Source organism: Nicotiana tabacum, chromosome 10, assembly GCF_000715075.1.
Source record: "Nicotiana tabacum cultivar K326 chromosome 10, ASM71507v2, whole genome shotgun sequence".
NCBI classification, from domain to species: Eukaryota; Viridiplantae; Streptophyta; class Magnoliopsida; order Solanales; family Solanaceae; genus Nicotiana; species Nicotiana tabacum.
In genome coordinates, this window is record NC_134089.1 from 14,904,502 (window position 1) to 14,925,849 (window position 21,348).

At 40.9% G+C, this 21,348-nt stretch overlaps 1 protein-coding gene across 1 annotated transcript in view; it reads left to right on the forward strand.

Annotated features, from left to right (window-relative positions):
• Positions 1–1,017: 1,017 nt before the first annotated feature.
• The window catches only part of LOC142165007 (uncharacterized), a 31,632-nt gene continuing 11,301 nt past the window's right edge, over positions 1,018–21,348 (forward strand). Inside the window, exon 1 of the mRNA XM_075223659.1 lies at positions 1,018–1,329. Within this exon, the coding sequence (XP_075079760.1) occupies positions 1,018–1,329 (312 nt within the window). The remainder of the gene's footprint in view (positions 1,330–21,348) is intronic.

Sequence of the window (21,348 nt, forward strand, 5' to 3'; positions counted from 1 at the left end):
CAATAAATAAATAACGGGCTTAGGGAAGTAAACAAAAATGAAAAAGTTATGCGACACAACAAATATATACATTGTATTTATCATTCGTAGCTATATTTCAAAAAATTACTGTTTGTAGTGATGTTTGAATTTTATAGCAAATCCACTTATACTATTGAAACAAGACAAAATGTTTGAAGTGAAATCAGGGGCGGAGGCACAAGCCGAACTACGGGCTCTTTTGCTCAAACAATGTATTTGATTATTTGAGTTCATAAAATCTGTATAAATATTAAATCTAGAACCCACTCATTATCACTTGAAGTCATGGTGTCGAAATTTAGCACTTATCAGGTTGAAATTCTAGCTCCGCCTTTGACTAAAATAAGAGAGCAACAAGCTCTCGTAGCTTGGTTGGTTAGAGCATCTACGTAGTATGCAAACGTCTTGAGTTCGACTTGCAACACAAGCATTTTATTTTTCTGTATTTTTGTATTTCGCCTTGGTAACAAATACATGCCATGCTTGCTCATAAATGATAAAGGAAATTTTACACCCTATAGAAAACCTTAGTACCCTATTTATTTTAAATAAATACCATTTTAAAATATTACATCCTATAAATACCTTTTATCCTTTATAGCAAAATATCTAATTATAGTTACATCCTATATTTAAGGCACCATATATGCTAAATAATATTTTCTCTCTCCTTTTTAGTATTTTCTCTCACATAATTACCGTATATCTGCTCTAAACCGTTCTCTCTCTCTTTTTGCATACACTTTACTCTCTTCTCCCACAAACCCACGTTTCATAACTCTTCTCCCACACAAATTCTCTATTTCTCCGCCATTATCAATCCCACATTCAAAATATATCTTAAAATTTGGTAAGTTTTCTCCTGGTAAGTTTACTTCTTCGAACTTTGATATCATTAATTTGGTTCTCTAATTTTTATACAGATTTTTCATAAATTTCTGAAACAATAACCATTGGTATTGTTTGCTCACCAGGAAGCTTTGTTTTTTCTCTTCAATGGCGGATTCAATGTCACACAAGATGATAAGCAGAGGTATACCCACCAAAATTCTCAATTTTGATGGGCCCTCTTTCTCGTTGCAAATAACTCAAGGGGAGTCGGATTTTGCAGGTAAGTCAGCAACTACAGTTTCACAGAGAAGAACTAAATTACACAATGACAAGTCGAAAGAAGTCCAAGTTGAGAAATCTTCAAAAGAAACAAAAAATCCAGTTGTTTCAAAGATGAAAAAACCTATGAATGATTCTTCATGTGTCAATGTAAAGGAAGTCGCTGCAAAAAAAATATCAGATACACGACACCAAAAGGTAATTGCTATTGTATCAATATGCATTCAAAGAAACTTATATGTATTTATAATTATTCAAGTTATTTTACATGTACAATGTTGTATTCGTATGTATCTGGTTGTATTTAAATATATTTAGTTTTATTCAATTTCACATTTTTGTACTATTTGGTATTACTGTATTCAGTTGTATTTATAAGTATGTATATGTATTCTTATGTATTTTGATAGTTTGCAACTGTTCAATTTTTCAGTATGTTTTTAATTGTATTCATATGTATTCATCTTAGTTATTTTTTGTTTGCAATTGTTCAACTTTCCAGTAAGTTTTTAATTGTATTCATATGTATTCTGCTTACTTATTTTTTATGTCATGTGTGTTGTAGCTAGTTTTTTAATATGTATTTAGCCTTGTCAATGTATTTAGTTGTATTCGTATGTATTCATGTCAGATGTACTGTAATATATTCTGTGTATTCAGTTATATCTATACTTCTAAGTGTATATAGTTGTATTCATATATATTCATGTAAGATTTACCCTGAAATATGCTTTGTATTCAATTGTATTTACATGTATTTATTCTTGTTAAATGCAGGGAATTAATTTTTTTGTGTTAGATTATGTGAATTTATTATCCATGATTCATTGATTGTATGACTACTGTCACACCTCCTTTTTGCGCGCCCGCCCCGAAGGGTAAATGCGCGAGGGAGTTTTTCCAATTTAAGTGACAATATTCGAAATGGGATTATTTATTTAATTCAGAGTCGCCACTTGGGAAAGGTTTGGCTTTTGGTGTCCCAAGTCACCGGTTTATCTTGAATCCCAAATCGAGGAAATTTTCGACTTTTCCAAATGAAGTCTGCGAACCAGAAATTCTAAGTAAGGAATTCTGTTGACCCGAGGGAAGGTGTTAGGCACCCTCGAATCCCGTGGTTCTAGCACGGTCGCTTAAATTGTTATAGTGGCTAAATGTCTGATTTAAATACATGTTATGACTTATGTGCTCTTATTAAGTTTAAACCGCTTTGATTATTACCATTTATTTTTATAGAATTGCAACGTCGTGAAAATGTATCTCGAACTACGTTGCAATCAATGCACCCGTAATTGTTAAACACACTTCGACTCCGTTGAGATTTGGAATCGGGTCACATCAATGTGCACCCGGGTTTAAGAATGTAATTTAATTAAGTCGCGCCTAGAGAGTCTAGCGCATTATTATTTTTGTAGGAAGCCATGAAATTCGCTAAAACGGCCTATCCCGAATTCTAAATATTTATTATGGTTAATTATTGAGGGCCCCGCAATTTGCATTTTTATTTGGCGAGGCTCGTCTCTATTTTAGAAAGGATATCCTGAAGTGGCTACATTTCTAATGCATTTGTCTCTAAAAAAAAAAGAAAGATGATACCGAACTTACTTGTTTGAACAAATACAGACTGAATCTTTGTTATATTTGCCGAACCTAAATTTGTTTGATTACCTGATTGATTGTTTATGAGGTGAGAATTACCTCATGCTTTGTCTTCATTGAGTGAATACGCTTATTAATTTGCTAAGTGAGATTGCAAGCAAACTAACAACATATACTGAGTTATATTTAACGACCTCCAAGTTTTATTTTTAAACGCTAACCTATTTGAACTTGATAAATGAAATTGGACCTATTTGAACTTGATAAATGAAATTGGCTGTTTATTAGAAAAATTACTACTAATTGAACTCAAAAACGCCTGTTAGTTTTTCTCAACAGTCGTCGCATTATTTCGAAAACAAGGAATCTATACCGAGACCCGATATCGAACCTATATCGGAACAAATAATCTGACAAGAGAGCTGGTATTCATAGCCAGACTCTTAATGTGACTGCATGAGAGTTTGTTTGGGATACATTTATCCCAGACCAAGTACCACAGATTTGTCAATTCAGTGATCTAGGCAAAACACATACAGGTGCTTGCCATGGTTCTATGTTATACTGTCATAACTAAATCAAACAGAATGTTATACTGAACTGAATGTATACTGAATCAAACATACTGTCTAAGTCATACTGTCATTACTATTAAACAATGCTATCGAATAGTTCATCTCAAACAGAATGTATGTTAGTTTATACAGAATGTTTGCAGTTTGCAGTTAAACAAATACAGGCTAAACTAGCATTCAACCTATTTTTTGAACACCAGTATTATAACATAAACAGATGTTCATTTCTTTATTTCTGCCTCAACTTCAAACTTTCAACAACACATGGTTTCAGGAGTTGTGTACCTGGAAATATTTGACAATTCGAAGAAGAGGGAAATCAGCAGAGTAACAATGGCAACAGGTGCAGCAACAATAACAGCAGCAATCGAAACAACACAACAGAACAGATTCTATTGCAAGAAGTGAAGCTATAGTTGAAGAGAAAAACAGCCAAATGAAGCAGCACCCAGTGTGATGGAAACAAAACTCCAGACAATCCAATTCCGAGATATACCAAATGCAACAAAACACTAACAATAATCTCGATTGAAACTTAGAAGAAGCAACACTGCCTAACACATTGACAACAGATGAACTTCAGACAAACAAGACCAAGTTTCTGATTTCCTAGTCTGTTTTATCTCTTTCTTGCTCTCTTTCTATTTCTGTATCTATGTGTATCTATCAGACCTCTTCTTTTCTTTCCTCCTATCTTCTGTGTATATCTCTGTCTATGTATGTCTGTGTGTGTATACTCCTCAGTGTGTATCCCCTCTCTCCCTCTTTTTTTTCTATGTGTCTCTCTATGTCTGTATGTATCTGTATGTATTTCAACCCTCCTTCCTTTATCCCCAGGTCCTCTTTTTTCCTCTCTCTATCTCCTATCCGATCCCCCTCTATCTATCTTTCCATCCTGCTTTTATAAGCCTTTTATTACCCCTTTTAACAGCCTGTTTAGAATATCACAACACCCCTCCCATGTGCCTTCCATTTTCAGATTCCAATTGGCTAATTAAGTATGAACAAAACCCATGATATTCCCTGACAGACTCACTTTAAGTAATGTTTGTTATTTTTGAGGTTAAAGTAGAGTATGGGCAGCAGAATGTATCTGACAGCATATGCTGTCAAATTATTTAAAACTTAACAAAAACCTTTATGCAGGCCACAGGTTGTGCACAATGCACATGAGGTGCACGAGTACACATGCCCTCCGATTCAGAACTTAAACAAAACATTCCTTTTACATTTCCGATTCAAATTAACAACTATAAGTAAACCAACTCAGTTCCTAATTGATTCAACAAATGTGTCCAGAAGCAAATCGATTTGTTATTGTTCAGGCAGTTGAAATTAATTGACGACACATGTCGATTCGACTATACTAGTTACAACACATACAATTGTAGCCAAAAATCAGACATTTAACAGTATCACACAAGGTTCGCACTATATTGACTAAGCAGAATTGCACTCGAAGAGTCAATTAGTCAGTCCAAATTTTGAAAATCAGCTAATTGCACAACACTCACATACACATTATCAGAACAAATGGAAAGACTCAATCAAACAACAGAGGTTCAGGCAAAGTGGTCAAGGCACAGTTGATAAAAGTCAAGGACACAAACATTACACAACAACAATAACAGCCTTTCGAACAAACATGGACTAAAGAACAAAGAGAAGAGAACAGAACTCACCTTAAATCCCGAAACATCAAAACCTTAACTCGGACTTGGTCAGGCCTTTCTTAAGGCTGAACGGACTTTAATCGAAGTGTTTCTCAGATGAGAAACACTTTGATTAAAGTCCATTAGACCTTAATCTCTTCGGTTGAACGGATATGGACCAGTGACGAAGAATCACAAAGTTCCAAAACTCAGATTTGGGATTCATGCTTCCCTGATCAGATTCGGACCAAACCAAGTATGGTTTGGTCACGAGGGGGGTCTGGGGAGTGTCTGGTATAAATTTAAAGCAGATCGGTGTAGATTAGGTTCCGACTCGAATCTTCAAATGAAGATTTGAGAAGGTGGGATAGGATTCGAGGTGTGTGGTTGGTAGATTTGGGTTCAGGACGGCACGGGGGTTCTATGGTGTTAAGGGCGAGGTCACCGGCGTTCGTGCCACCGGTTTTCATGGTGAAGGATACAGGGGCGGCTCTAGGGTTTGATGGGGAAGATGGTGAAGACGGGAGCTGGGGTGTCAGATGGGGGGTAGGGTAAGGTTAGAAGGTTATATAGTTAGTGGGTGGGTGGATCCTGGCCGTTGGATGAGATGCGATGAAGGGCCAGGATCCTTCAGCTCGAAGGAAACGGTGTCGTTTCAAGGGTAAAGGGTTTGGGTTGGTCCGGGTGGAAACGGGTCGGGTTCTGTTCGTGGGTATGGGAAATGTGATCTTGGCCGTTGATCAATCTGAGATCAACGGCCCAGATCAAACTGGATTAAAATGGCGTCGTTTGGACACCCTGGGTATCAGGTTGGACTGGACCGGGCAGGCCTGGTTTTGTGCATTGTTTATTTGGGCCAATTTGTCCGGAAAAGGAAGGGCCTTTTTTCTTTCTTTTTTTCTTTTATTATAAAAATACAAAACTAAGTAAAATCAAATTAAAATAAACACCTAATACAATTATTTGCACACACATTAAAATAATTCAAAACAGGTAAAAATCAAACAAAACAAAATCACGGGCAAAGATGCATGTCTATGCTTTTCTATTTAACAACCATGTTATGGTTCAGATTATGCATGACACGTACATTTTTTGTATTTTGTTTTAATAAAGTAAAAATGGGCCAAAGTCATAAACAATTAACGAAGTGCCATGTAAAAATCCCAAAATTGTACAACGGGATCAATTGTTGTTATTTTTTATTTCTTTTGGAGCGATTGTCTCGTGAAGCAAAAATCACGTGCTCACAGCTGCCCCTCTTTGTTCGGAAACACGAAGAGTTTCCGTGCAAAGATAAAGTGAGCGTGTATGAGCGATTTTTGCCTATGGACTACTCCGTGTGAAACACATTTTTTGAAAGATCTGACTGAATCTTGCTTCAAAGATTTCCTACATATCCTGGGCTAAACAGGAATCAGGTCAATGTAGTTCGGGAAGTTTTGGTAGCTGGGACTACCATGGGATTGCAATGCTTGCTGCTACTGCTGTTGCTGTTGTCACTGCTGCGTCACTGACCGCCTTATTACAACCAAACGAAAATTGGAAACTGAACTAACTACTTATATGCATGTCAACTGCTAGTTACAAGATTCCTATCTATGATTCTTTTACGACTTGATCTTGGGTCTTAGCTGATTCTGCTTGTAGACTCCGATCTGAATCTTGATGCTTGCGAGTTGCGGCGACTTGTTTAATCTCTGGGATACTGAGTGAGACGTGATTGGCAGGGTTCAGGACCTTAATCAAATGTTGGAGTCAATCTGCCTTCCGTTTACTCTGATATCTCGGGACATCTTCTCTCTTTTTCTTCTTTTTCTTCGTTGATTCCGAACCAGGACTCATCTCATGGGTCATTTCGATCCATGTGGCTCGAGGTTAGACCTGCGGGAGAAAACAAACAAACGAATGAAATTTTCTGCCCCAGTTTCACTAGGAAAATTTCGTTAATAATTCAGTTTAGGGTTTAAAATCCTAATGCTGACTAAAAGGAAAATTCAGTTTAGGGTTTAAAACCCTAATGCTGATTACATGGAAAAGCTCAGTTTAGGGTTTTAAAACCCTAATACTGGCTGAAAGGAAAAGTTCAGTTTAGGGTTTAAAACCCTAATGCTGACTAAAAGGAAAATTCAGTTTAGGGTTTAAAACCCTAATGCTGATTGCATGGAAAAGCTCAGTTTAGGGTTTAAAACCCTAATGCTGGCTGAATGGAAAAGGTTCAGTTTAGGGTTTAAAACCCTAATGCTGACTAAAAGGAAAATTCAGTTTAGGGTTTAAAACCCTAATGCTGATTGCATGAAAAAGCTCAGTTTAGGGTTTAAAACCCTAATGCTGGCTGAATGGAAAAAGTTCAGTTTAGGGTTTAAAACCCTAATGCTGACTAAAAGGAAAATTCAGTTTAGGGTTTAAAACCCTAATGCTGATTACATGGAAAAGCTCAGTTTAGGGTTTAAAACCCTAATGCTGGCTGAATGGAAAAAGTTCAGTTTAGGGTTTAAAACCCTAATGCTGACTAAAAGAAAAAATTCAGTTTAGGGTTTAAAACCTTAATGCTGGCTGAAAGGAAAAAGTTCAGTTTAGGGTTTAAAACCCTAATGCTGATTGCATGGAAAAGCTCAGTTTAGCGTTTAAAACCCTAATGCTGGCTGAATGGAAAAAGTTCAGTTTAGGGTTTAAAACCCTAATGCTGACTAAAAGGAAAATTCAGTTTAGGGTTTAAAACCCTAATGCTGATTGCATTGGAAAAGGTCAGTTTAGGGTTTAAAACCCTAATGCTGGCTGAATGGAAAAAGTTCAGTTTAGGGTTTAAAACCCTAATGCTGACTAAAGGAAAAAGTTCAGTTTAGGGTTTAAAACCCTAATGCTGACTAAAGGAAAAATTCAGTTTAGGGTTTAAAACCCTACTGCATGGAAAAGCTCAGTTTAGGGTTTAAAACCCTAATGCTGGCTGAATGGAAAAAGTTCAGTTTAGGGTTTAAAACCCTAATGCTGACTAAAAGGAAAATTCAGTTTAGGGTTTAAAACCCTAATGTTGATTGCATGGAAAAGCTCAGTTTAGGGTTTAAAACCCTAATGCTGGCTGAATGGAAAAAGTTCAGTTTAGGGTTTAAAACCCTAATGCTGATTAAAAGGAAAATTCAGTTTAGGGTTTAAAACCCTAATGCTGATTGCATGGAAAAGCTCAGTTTAGGGTTTAAAACCCTAATGCTGGCTAAATGGAAAAAGTTCAGTTTAGGGTTTAAAACCCTAATGCTGACTAAAAGGAAAATTCAGTTTAGGGTTTAAAACCCTAATGCTGAATACATGGAAAAGCTCAGTTTAGGGTTTAAAACCCTAATGCCGGCTGAATGGAAAAAGTTCAGTTTAGGGTTTAAAATCCTAATGCTGACTAAAAGGAAAAATTCAGTTTAGGGTTTAAAACCCTAATGCTGACTGCATGAAAAAGCTCAGTTTAGGGTTTAAAACCCTAATGCTGGCTGAATGGAAAAAGTTCAGTTTAGGGTTTAAAACCCTAATGCTGACTAAAAGGAAAATTCAGTTTAGGGTTTAAAACCCTAATGCTGATTGCATGGAAAAGCTCAGTTTAGGGTTTAAAACCCTAATGCTGGCTGAATGGAAAAAGTTCAGTTTAGGGTTTAAAACCCTAATGCTGACTAAAAGGAAAATTCAGTTTAGGGTTTAAAACCCTAATGCTGAATACATGGAAAAGCTCAGTTTAGGGTTTAAAACCCTAATGCCGGCTGAATGGAAAAAGTTCAGTTTAGGGTTTAAAATCCTAATGCTGACTAAAAGGAAAAATTCAGTTTAGGGTTTAAAACCCTAATGCCGACTGCATGAAAAAGCTCAGTTTAGGGTTTAAAACCATAATGCTGGCTGAATGGAAAAAGTTCAGTTTAGGGTTTAAAACCCTAATGCTGACTAGGAAAAAGTTCAGTTTAGGGTTTAAAACCCTAATGCTGACTAAAGAAAAAGCTCAGTTTAGGGTTTAAAACCCTAATGCTGATTGCATGGAAAAGCTCAATTTAGGGTTTAAAACCCTAATGCTGGCTGAATGGAAAAAGTTCAGTTTAGGGTTTAAAACCCTAATGCTGACTAAAAGGAAAATTCAGTTTAGGGTTTAAAACCCTAATGCTGAATACATGGAAAAGGTCAGTTTAGGGTTTAAAACCCTAATACTGGCTGAATGGAAAAAGTTCAGTTTAGGGTTTAAAACCCTAATGCTGACTAAAGGAAAAAGTTTAGTTTAGGGTTTAAAACCCTAATGCTGACTAAAGGAAAAATTCAGTTTAGGGTTTAAAACCCTAATGCTGATTGCATGGAAAAGCTCAGTTTAGGGTTTAAAACCCTAATGCTGGCTGAATGGAAAAAGTTCAGTTTAGGGTTTAAAACCCTAATGCTGACTAAAAGGAAAATTCAGTTTAGGGTTTAAAACCCTAATGCTGATTGCATGGAAAAACTCAGTTTAGGGTTTAAAACCCTAATGCTGGCTGAATGGAAAAAGTTTAGTTTAGGTTTTAAAACTCTAATGCTGACTAAAAGGAAAATTCAGTTTAGGGTTTAAAACCCTAATGCTGAATACATGGAAAAGCTCAGTTTAGGGTTTAAAACCCTAATGCCGGCTGAATGGAAAAAGTTCAGTTTAGGGTTAAAAATCCTAATGCTGACTAAAAGGAAAAATTCAGTTTAGGGTTTAAAACCCTAATGCTGACTGCATGAAAAAGCTCAGTTTAGGGTTTAAAACCCTAATGCTGGCTGAATGGAAAAAGTTCAGTTTAGGGTTTAAAACCCTAATGCTGACTAAAAGGAAAATTCAGTTTATGGTTTAAAACCCTAATGCTGATTGCATGGAAAAGCTCAGTTTAGGGTTTAAAACCCTAATGCTGGCTGAATGGAAAAAGTTCAGTTTAGGGTTTAAAACCCTAATGCTGACTAAAAGGAAAATTCAGTTTAGGGTTTAAAACCCTAATGCTGAATACATGGAAAAGCTCAGTTTAGGGTTTAAAACCCTAATGCCGGCTGAATGGAAAAAGTTCAGTTTAGGGTTTAAAATCCTAATGCTGACTAAAAGGAAAAATTTAGTTTAGGGTTTAAAACCCTAATGCTGACTGCATGAAAAAGGTCAGTTTAGGGTTTAAAACCCTAATGCTGGCTGAATGGAAAAAGTTCAGTTTAGGGTTTAAAACTCTAATGCTGACTAAAAGGAAAATTCAGTTTAGGGTTTAAAACCCTAATGCTGATTGCATGGAAAAGCTCAGTTTAGGGTTTAAAACCCTAATGCTGGCTGAATGGAAAAAGTTCAGTTTAGGGTTTAAAACCCTAATGCTGACTAAAAGGAAAATTTAGTTTAGGGTTTAAAACCCTAATGCTGATTACATGGAAAAGCTCAGTTTAGGGTTTAAAACCCTAATGCTGGCTGAATGGAAAAAGTTCAGTTTAGGGTTTAAAACCCTAATGCTGACTAAAAGGAAAATTCAGTTTAGGGTTTAAAACCCTAATGCTGAATACATGGAAAAGCTCAGTTTAGGGTTTAAAACCCTAATGCTGGCTGAATGGAAAAAGTTCAGTTTAGGGTTTAAAACCCTAATGCTGACTAAAGGAAAAAGTTCAGTTTAGGGTTTAAAACCCTAATGCTGAATACATGGAAAAGCTCAGTTTAGGGTTTAAAACCCTAATGCTGGCTGAATGGAAAAAGTTTAGTTTAGGGTTTAAAACCCTAATGCTGACTAAAGGAAAAAGTTCAGTTTAGGGTTTAAAACCCTAATGCTGATTACATGGAAAAGCTCAGTTTAAGGTTTAAAACCCTAGTGCTGGATGAATGGACAAAGTTCAGTTTAGGGTTTAAAACCCTAATGCTGACTAAAAGAAAAAATTCAGTTTAGGGTTTAAAACCCTAATGCTGATGGCTTGGGGACAAAAATCGAGAACAACCGCTGACCTTTTTTTTTCTTTTTTTTTGAATTTTCTTGTTTTAGTAGAAGATAAAAGGGTGTTTCGTGGAAACTTACCTTTCGAGTGAATTCAACATTGCCAAAGTGTTTCTTGTACCCGTGTACCTTCCTCTTTGGGAGACACCTGCTTCTTGCTCGGTTGTCTTGGATTATACCTGTTTCAACTTTTCAGACAAAGAACAATTGTTAGTTCGGAAATGACGGTCTGTTCGGTGACCTTGATCGTTCCCAATTGCTTTGTTGCGTCTCTATTTCTGTTGCGAAGTCCCGCCATTGATTTGATTCGAATGGCGAAAACCTTTAGACTGCTCAGGCTTGTATTTCCAGATTCTGTGATGACTTGCTTCGTAAGGCTCTCCCCTTTTTTTCTTTTCCCCTTTTTTCTTTTTTTTTTGTCCCGTTTTGCTTGGAGGTTCTCAACGGGGATTTTATTGGAGGTATTCTGCGGGGATTTGTACAAAAGGAAGCCCTATGGGGGAATATTTACAAAGTGGATTCTTTGTGTGGATTTTTGTACAATGGGGCATGCTGGGGATTTGTTTCGAAGCGGGCTTTCTAGGATTTGTTGGGGTAAGCTTGTTGGGGAATTTTTACAAAGGGACTCGCTGGGGATGTGCTGGGGAAATTCCAACGGGGATTTTTTTATATATATATTGGGGAGACTCTGTGGGGGATTGTACAAGGGGAGACTCTGTGGGGATTCGTCCGAAGGCGGACTTGCTGGGGGAAATTTCTCTTTTTCCTCTTTACTTCGAACGCCATCAAACATCATGATTCATCAAGTTTGGACAGACGTACCAACGAAACGGGGTGTTTTCCTTCATGAAACGGAACTCCGTGAAAACAAACCTGCCACCTGCCCTTTCCGGTGTATCCTGAACTTGGGGTTAAAACATAAAAGAGATTCGAAAAGAAACAAAGAAAGGAGAAAACAAATTTCAGGAAGGGAGTGTCCTTTTCGGGACGAGAAAGACTTATCTGAGGAAGACAACGCTGGCTTTAGATGACATGACATGCTCTTTGGACTGGACGCCTGACCTTCCATAAACTTGCGTTTCCCTGAACCAGAACGGATCTGTGATTCCAAACCGGTGGAACTTTGCCGAGACTTGGGGTAGAGTCATTCTTTTTTCGGCCAACAGCGCCCTTTTGCGGGTTTTCGCTGGCTGACCTCTCTCATTTCTCTTCCTGTCATCGCTTGATAGCACTCTTTGTGAGTTTTTTACTAAAACAAGCTCTCTCATTTTGGTTTCTCTACTCCCGTCGCCTCGTGGTGCCCGAAGGTTTTCACCGACGAGACTCTCTCATTTTATCTTTCTCGATTCAGAGTGTGCTGGTCTCCATTTGCGACGCTTATTGGTTTCCCACCATATTTGGTAACTGATTTGAAAGCTTGTGCTTGGTAAAGAGAGGTAGACGACACTAACTTCTCAACTGCTCGACGTGCCCCGGTTTCAATTTCAGGGCGAATGGGATTTTATTGTTGGCGTGACTGAACCTCAGGGAGAGGCTGCCTACGTATCCTTTCGGAATCAAGTCAAACGTAGTTCAGGCCTCAATCAATGTTTTGTTTTTTTTTTTTTTGTAGAGAGGATTGGGTAGTGTTTGGGAGTGGTGGGGGATAAAACCTTCGCCATTTTCAAATGTGTCAGGACTACTTGGAGTATGATCTAGACGTAGTATCTCTTGACTGCATCTGCATTTACTGCTGTGTCGGGGTCATTTCCTTCGATATCACCTAAATACAATGCTCCTCTCGGCAATATCTTCCTTACAATGTATGGGCCTTTCCAATTTGGGGCAAACTTTCCTTTTGCTTCTTCATGATGCGGCAGAATACGCCACAGTACCAGCTGACCTACTTCGAAATTCCGGGGTCGGACTTTCTTGTTGTAAGCACGGGCCATCCTTCGTTGGTATAACTGTCCGTGACAAACTGCGGCCATTCGCTTTTCATCAATCAACGTCAATTGCTCCAGTCGAGCCTTGACCCACTCGCTGTCTTCGATTTCTGCTTTGACAATGATTCGAAGCGAAGGAATTTCTAACTCTGCCGGTATTACAGCCTCGGTCCCATAAACCAAAAGATAAGGAGTCGCTCCCACCGATGTGTGTACCGTAGTGCGGTACCCCAATAATGCAAAAGGTAACTGCTCATGCCACTGTCGGGAACTTTGGATCGTTTTCCTCAAAATCTTCTTGATGTTTTTGTTTGCCGCTTCCACAGCACCATTGGCTTTTGGCCGATAAGGAGTGGAATTCCTATGCGTTATCTTGAATTGCTCGCATACATCTCCCATCAAGTGACTGTTCAAGTTTGCTGCATTATCTGTAATGATAGTCGCAGGAATACCGAAGCGACAGATAAGATTTGAGTGTACAAAATCCACCACAACTTTCTTAGTGACCGACTTGAGAGTGACAGCTTCTACCCATTTGGTGAAGTAATCGATGGCAACCAGTATAAACCTGTGTCCATTCGAAGCCTTCGGTTCGATTGGTCCAATGACGTTCATGCCCCATGCGACAAATGGCCAAGGTGCAGACATGGGATGCAACTCCGTGGGAGGTGCATGAATCAAATCACCGTGCACCTGACACTGATGACACTTCCGAACAAAGCTAAAGCAATCTTTTTCCATGGTCATCCAGTAATAACCTGCTCGAAGGATTTTCTTCGCTAAGACATACCCGTTCATGTGAGGTCCACACACACCTGCGTGCACTTCGTGCATGATCTTTCTCGATTCCTCGATATCGACACATCTTAGGAGATTGAGGTCCGGGGTCCTTTTATATAACAACTCACCGCTTAGAAAGAAACCACTTGCATGTCGCCTAATGGTCCTCTTCTGATTTCCAGTAGCGTGCTCGGGGTACTCTTGTGTCTTCAGGAATTTCTTGATGTCATGGTACCAAGGCTGCGTATTTGATCCCGCCTCGATTACACTGCAGTAACCGTGTCTTTCCTTGATTTGGATTTCCAAAGGATCGACGCGGGCGTTGCCCGGGTAGGGTAGCATTGAAGCTAAAGTAGCAAGTGCATCTGCCAGTTCATTGTGGCACCTCGGAATATACCTGAACTCTATTGACGTAAAGCGCTTGTTGAGGTCCTCCACATGCTGTCGGTAAGGGATAAGTTTGACATCCCGAGTTTCCCATTCACCTTGAGCTTGTCGGATAATCAGGTCAGAATCTCCCATAATCAGTAAGTCTTCGACATCCTGATCTATTGCCATATGCATGCCCATAATGCAGGCTTCATACTCAGCTGTATTATTTGTGCAAAAGAAACGCAGTCTAGCTGTGGCGGGATAATGTTGACCAGAAGGCGAGATCAAAATTGCCCCAATCCCTACACCCTTTGCGTTCACGGCTCCATCAAAGAACATCTTCCAAACATGAGCTTCCTCCGAGACCACTTCTGCGGTGTTTACTTCTTCATCTGGAAAGTAGGTATCCAATGGCTGGTATTTCTCATCGACCGTATTTTCGGCCAAATGATCTGCTAACGCCTGGGCTTTCATTGCCGTGCGAGTGACATAGACTATGTCGAATTTCGTAAGCAAGATTTGCCATTTAGCCAGTCTCCCAGTAGGCATTGGTTTCTGAAATATATACTTCAAAGGATCCAACCTGCTTATGAGGAACGTAGTGTGGGCTTGGAGATAATGTCTCAGCTTTTGAGCAACCCATGTGAGAGCGCAACATGTCCTTTCCAACAGTGTGTATTTGGCCTCGTAGCCGGTGAATTTCTTGCTCAAGTAGTAGATTGCTTGCTCCTTCTTTCCGGTTACGTCGTGTTGCCCGAGGACGCAGCCGAAAGAGTTCTCCAAGACTGTTAGATACAAGAAAAGTGGCCTTCCCGATTCTGGAGGGACCAAGACCGGGGGATTCGAAAGGTATTCTTTGACTTTATCAAAGGCTTCTTGACACTCAGTTGTCCATTTAATCGCCGCATCTTTCCTTAACAGCTTGAATATGGGCTCACATGTGCTTGTCAGCTGGGCAATAAACCGACTGATGTAGTTCAACCTGCCCAAAAGACTCATCACGTCTTTCTTTGTTCTCGGGGAGGCAGATCTCTGATGGATTTTATCTTAGTTGGATCTAGCTCGATACCTCTCCTGCTTACGATGAAGCCCAAAAGTTTGCCCGACGGAACTCCGAAAGCACATTTGGCTGGGTTTAGCTTCAAGTCATACTTCCTTAGCCTCTCGAAGAATTTCCTCAAGTCTTGGATGTGATTATCCTGCGTCCTGGACTTGACTATCACGTCATCCACGTACACCTCTATTTCCTGATGCATCATGTCATGGAAAATGGCAGTCATGGCCCTCATGTAAGTAGCCCCAGCATTCTTCAAACCAAATGGCATGACCCGGTAACAGTAGGTGCCCCAAGGCGTGGTGAAGGCAGTTTTCTCGGCGTCCTCTTCATCCATCAATACCTGATGATACCCAACATAACAATCTACAAAAGACTGTATCTCGTGTTTGGCGCAATTATCAACGAGGATGTGGATGTTGGGCAGTGGGAAATTATCTTTAGGACTTGCTCTGTTCAGATCTCGGTAATCTACACATACCCGAGTTTTCCCGTCCTTTTTCGGTACTGGAACCACATTTGCCAACCAAGTTGTATACTGGACTACCCGAATCACTCCCGTTTTCAATTGTTTGGTGATCTCCTCTTTAATCTTGTCACTGACCTCAGTTTTGAACTTTCCTTGCTTTTGTTGAACTGGAGGACAATCAGGATGAATCGGCAATTTATGAACCACTAGATCAACACCTAGACCTGGCATGTCATCATATGACCAAGCAAACACGTCTTTAAATTCAAAAAGAAGTTGAATTATCGCCTCTCACGTTTTCTTGTCCGTGTGAATGCTTATTTTGGTCTCCCGGATTTCTTCCGGGGTTCCCAAATTTACCAGTTCAGTGTCATTCAGATTTGGCTTAGGTTTATTCTCGGAATATTCCAACTCTCGGTTTATTTCCCTAAAAGCCTCTTCCGCATCATATTCTGGTTCTGGGTTCATTAATTCGATGTTAAATAGCTCATTGTGATCTGGGCGTGAAGTCCGCAAGCATGTCATATTTAAAGCCGCATTATTAGGACTGAAAAGAAAGATAAAAGGCAAAATAACAAAAATTAGAACAAAAGAAAGAATGGGAAAGCAATGATGATTTTTTTTTTATTTTCTTTGGAAAGTTGGAAGACAACAATGTTTACAACTAGGGATTCAATACAACAAAAAGAAGAAAACGTTCAAGTTATGTCCTGGAGATAACTTGTGACACAGGAAAGGTGGCAGGACAGGTCTACCCGGACTTCCGTCTAGTCGGGAATGGCGTGGCCTCCCAGTTTTGGAGTTTGGCGTTTGGCCCCATGTACATCATCTCAGCAGTGCTTGTGCCTTCACCTGGTTGAACCATGTGGACCTCGTAGAGCATTTCCCTCATTGCCCCACATATCTCCTCGATTTCCTCAGCTGTGAAGACCTCATCATCTTCTTCAACGTACCTTGGCCTGATGAAAGTTGCATATAAATCCGGCAGTGGTTGAGGTAACTTCCAACCCTCATTTCTCCTTTTATTTGCCCACTCTTCGTCTGCTGGAGTAGGTTTGAAACCTAGTCCAAAAGGTTTCTTGATGACTGGCAAAGTAATGGGTTCTGTTATTCCCTGAAGGGTTCGTCCAAGTCCCTTTCCTGGCCTAAATCCATGCCGGATCATCTCTTTGGCCACCATGACCGAGGCGTTAGACAAGAAAGGCTGGGGGCAGGGTATTCTCTCTTCGCGCCGCTCCGCCCGTACAATCTCAAAAGCTTGATAGACCGTATGTTCGCTCCCTTCTCTCGGTTCAAGGTACGGGATGGATGGGTCCCGATAAATGGCATGCTCATCTTCCTCATGGACCACGATCTCCTGGTCTTCGTACTCGAACTTCACCATCTGGTGAAGAGTGGAAGGCACGGCTCCTGCCGCATGGATCCAAGGTCTGCCAAGGAGAAAATTGTAGGATGTGTCCATGTCGATCACCTGAAAGGTTACTCGAAATTCGACCGGTCCTATGACCAACAACAGGTCTATTTCTCCCATGGTATCTCTCTTGATGCCGTCGAAAGCTCTTACGCAGACATTGTTGGGTCGGATTCTTCCGGTCCCAATTTCCATCCTTTGTAGCGTGGAGAGCGGGCAAATGTCAACACCTGATCCCCCATCCAACATTACCCGCTTGACATAGTAGTCCTCGCATTTAACTGTTAAATGCAAAGCCTTGTTGTGTGCCGCTCCTTCCGGGGGTAAATCGTTCTTGCTGAAAGAGATTTGGTTGACGGCGAAGAATCATTCTGTCATTCGCTCTAGTTGTTCCACCGAGGTTTCAGTTGGTACATATGCTTCATTCAGGGTTTTCAATAGGATCTTTTGATGCTCGGTCGACCTCATCAATAATGACAGCATGGATACTTGTTCAGGGTACTTGCGCAGCTGATCTATCACTTCGTAATCCGGCATTTTCATTTGTTGGAAGAACACTTCCGCTTCTTCAACACTCACGGGCTTCTTTGGCGGGAAGCGCCTTTGTATGGCGTTGTTCAGTTCTTGGGTATTTGAATACCTTCTGATAAAAGTATTTTCTGGAAGTTCTCCCATGACCTCTTTACCTTTGTACATTACCAAAGTCTTTTGATAATTCCACGGCACTGTGGACGGGTTGGTCATTGGCTTTTGTGGCACGCGTCCGATAACCACTAGCTCATTCAGCCGAAGTGGTTGAATCGTCCCCCGGACCACATAGGCCCCTTTTGGCACGTACATAGGTTTTGTCTTTTTGATCCCGAAGTTCTGCGCCTTCTCAGATCGACCTCGTGGTATGTAAAGAACTTCATTTTTTATAGGTACCACTTTCTTCTCTACCTTCTTTTCAGGCTTGTTCTTTATAGCCTTGACCTCTTCCCCCTTTTCTGGTTTCTGGTCCATTTTGGGCCTCTTCCCCGTGTCGACAATGGCAATTATAGCTTTCAAAGCAGAATCGAATTCTTTGTCTTCACAAATCATTCCGATCAGCGGCCCATTATTGTGAGCAGGTAATGGATTGTTAGTTACGTTCGGGATTTCCTCGTCCCTTAGCACTATTTTCCCTTGCTCTATCAAATTTTCGACCACTCTTTTCAATGACCAGCAGTCATTTGTATCATGTCCCTCGGCCCCTGAATGATAGGCGCATCTGACTCCGGCTTTGTAAGAAGGTGATGTTGGGTTTTGCCTCGTTTGAGGGATTGGTTGTAAGAAACCCAACTGGACTAGCTTCGGGAACAAAGTAGAGTATTGTTCACCGATGGGCATGAAAGTTCGCCTTCGAGGTGGCTCCTGAGGGCGAAAGTTATTCTGCAGGGGTTGTGGGTTATAGTGGTTGCGGTAAGGAGGCTGATTTCTGGGAGGTGGAGCTGGGCCTCGGTTGGCTTGTTGTGGTGGATGGTTATAAGGTTGGGCATTCATGACCATATAAGGTTGATGAGCATATGCCAAATTTGAGTGGGGGTAGTAGTGTTGTGGGGCTCTTTCCGGAAAATGGGGCCTGTGATGACGATACTCCCTTGCTTCAGAGGCTGCCATAGTCGTTTCTTCCTTCTTCTTCCCCCTTGTCGTTCCTCCGGACCCGCTTTGGACGGCCTGGGAGGTCGCCCTTATGGCTGCTTGACTCAGAATCCTACCTGTTTTCAAACCATTTTCCACCATCTCTCCAATCTTGATCGCTTCCGCGAATGGCTTACCCATGGCTGACATCATGTTTTGGAAATAGTCAGACTCTTGAGCCTGGAGAAAGGTAGTGACCATTTCCACTTCATCCATGGGAGGTTTCACTCTCGACGCCTGTTCACGCCACTTAATAGCATACTCTCTGAAGCTTTCCGAAGGCTTCTTCTTTAAATTCGACAGAGAGTTTTGGTCTGGCGCAATGTCGATGTTATACTGGAATTGTTTTACAAAATCTCTGGCGAGATCATCCCATATATGCCATTGGGACATTTCCTGATCCATATACCATTCCAAAGCTATCCCTACTAGACTTTCCCCAAAATATGCCATTAGCAGTTCTTCTTTTCCGCCGGCTCCCAGCAATTGGTTGCAGTATTTCTTAAGATGTGCAATGGGGTCACCGTGCCCATCGTATTTCTCGAACTTGGGGGTCTTGAAACCCGTTGGCAGGTGCACGTGAGGGAACATGCACAGGTCGGCGTAAGAGACGCTCTTTTGTCCGCTCAATCCTTGCATATTCTTCAAACTTTGTTCAAGGCTTCTCATTCTCTTGGCAATCTCATTTTGTTCTGCAATTCTAGGGTTCTGATCCTGTCCCGGTGCAAGCTCGCACTGAGGCGGTAGAGGATTAGTGCTGGTAGCGAACCTGGTTGGTTCCATTGAGAACGATGGTGCTTGGAATGTAAAGGAGGATGAGTCAAAGCTTGGCTTGTATGTGGTAGGCTGTGCCGTAATCGGGCAAGGCGATGCAGTAAAGATGTTCATGCTTGCATCGGTGGCTGACATTCGGGGATGAGGCTCAGAAGGCGATCAAGCAGAGAAAGCTGAGGTGGCTGGGTACCCGAATGGGGTAGCAGGATAATTTATGGGGACATTAGACGTCCCACTTGACCTGGAGAATAATTCAGGGAATCCGGGGACGACACTTGGCGGCTCTTTCCCATTATTCCAATCGTCCAGCATTTCCAACATGCGGAGCCGTAGGATTCTATTTTCCTCTGCAGTTGCGGATTCAGGTGTGAGGACGGCTGAGATCGAGCTCTCCTCAGAAACAGGGATCGTTTGCAATGGAATTTCTGAAGACATTTCCACACTTCCTTTTGACCTGGTGAAGTAAGTGTGAGTACCGCTTCTGGCCTTAACAACAGGTAGTTGAACGCTTCTCCTTGACCTCGTGAAATATGAGTGCGAGGCCAGACTTTCACCAAACCAACCGTCTTTTCAAAAAACCCTGGAAATACTCAATGACAAACGCACGGTTAATTTGTAGCAAATAAACAGATAGTTAATCTCACGTTGGGCATGATGCACCTATACAGTTAAGTGGATTACTATATGTTTGCTACGAGAGCATGCGTCATTCCGGCATTTTTCCTCTTATTAGTTTTCCCCTTTTTTTCTCTTTTTTTTATTCTATTATTTTTTTATTTTGCAGTAAAAGAAATGCGACCGGATCCGATGAGGATTGCCTACGTATCACGATGCCTACGTGAATCAGATCATTACGTAGTTCGAAAAACACAAATGATCGTAAAGGAAACAACCTCTTTATTGTTGAAAATGTTCTATTACAAACTACATTTGCAAAAGAAAAACGAACTTTGAAAATAAACCTAGATTCAAAAATAGACTAAAAATCACCCGGATGGGAAAAACAAGCGGAAGATGCTAAGATACAGATTTGACCTATGAATGCATTATGGTTTTGAAAATTGGTGTCCGCGGGGCATCGTTCGGCCTTGCCGCGGTCCTAGGCGTGAGATCCCTCTCAAGTTGCTCCAGCTCGTGCATAGTCTGCTTGACATAACCCATTACTGCTGAGAGGACGGTAACGCTGGACATGTTCTCACATCGTAGACATCGTCTGGTGATAGCATGGGCAATGGCCTTGATCCTATCTCTGGTTTGCTTCTTCTCCACGAGTAGGCGTTTTATCTGATCGCTGCATGTCTTAAATACTTGAGCATCTTGTATATGCTGATGCTTCAGTCGCCGTACTTCCAACTTCATCTGGGCTATTGAGTCGTACCAGTATCTGCTCTCCATTTGGAAGTCCTCGGCCTGACTAGCTGCTTTGATCTCAAGTGCAGCCATCTCTCTCTTTACTTTAGCCACAGTCTTCTCGTGGTTGCCTTCCAATTGATTCAGGTACCGGCGATGCTCATCTGCTCTTGCATCCCACTGTGCCCTGAGCTCTGCTATGATGTTTTCAGATTCCTCCAAACCATCTTGCCATTCCCTGATTTCACCTTTTAGCCTTTTTATCAGCTGCTCGTCTGATCGACGCCTTGGTTGTTTATCCGCATCCACCCTTATCTGTTTGATCTGGGCTCTGAGCATTTCATTTTCTTGAAGTAACCTATTCCGCTTTCCTAGATCGGTAGCAACTTGCACGTTGTGTTCCTATTTCAAGCTTTCCACTTGTTGCTTTAACCTGCTGATTTCGGCGCAATAGCCTCTTTCCTTTGCTAACCAATCCCACTGCCTTTGTGATGATTCGGTAAAATTCCAGATGTGGGGTCTCTTAGCCGGCCTTTCATGCTCGAATTCCCTTCTATACCATGCAAGGTAACCTGGTGCCATCTCTCCTTTGGCTCGATCCCGTACACGAGTATCTGATTTCAAATATTGACACTCACTCCAGATTTGGCGAATCTTTGCTTCTGGGAATTGT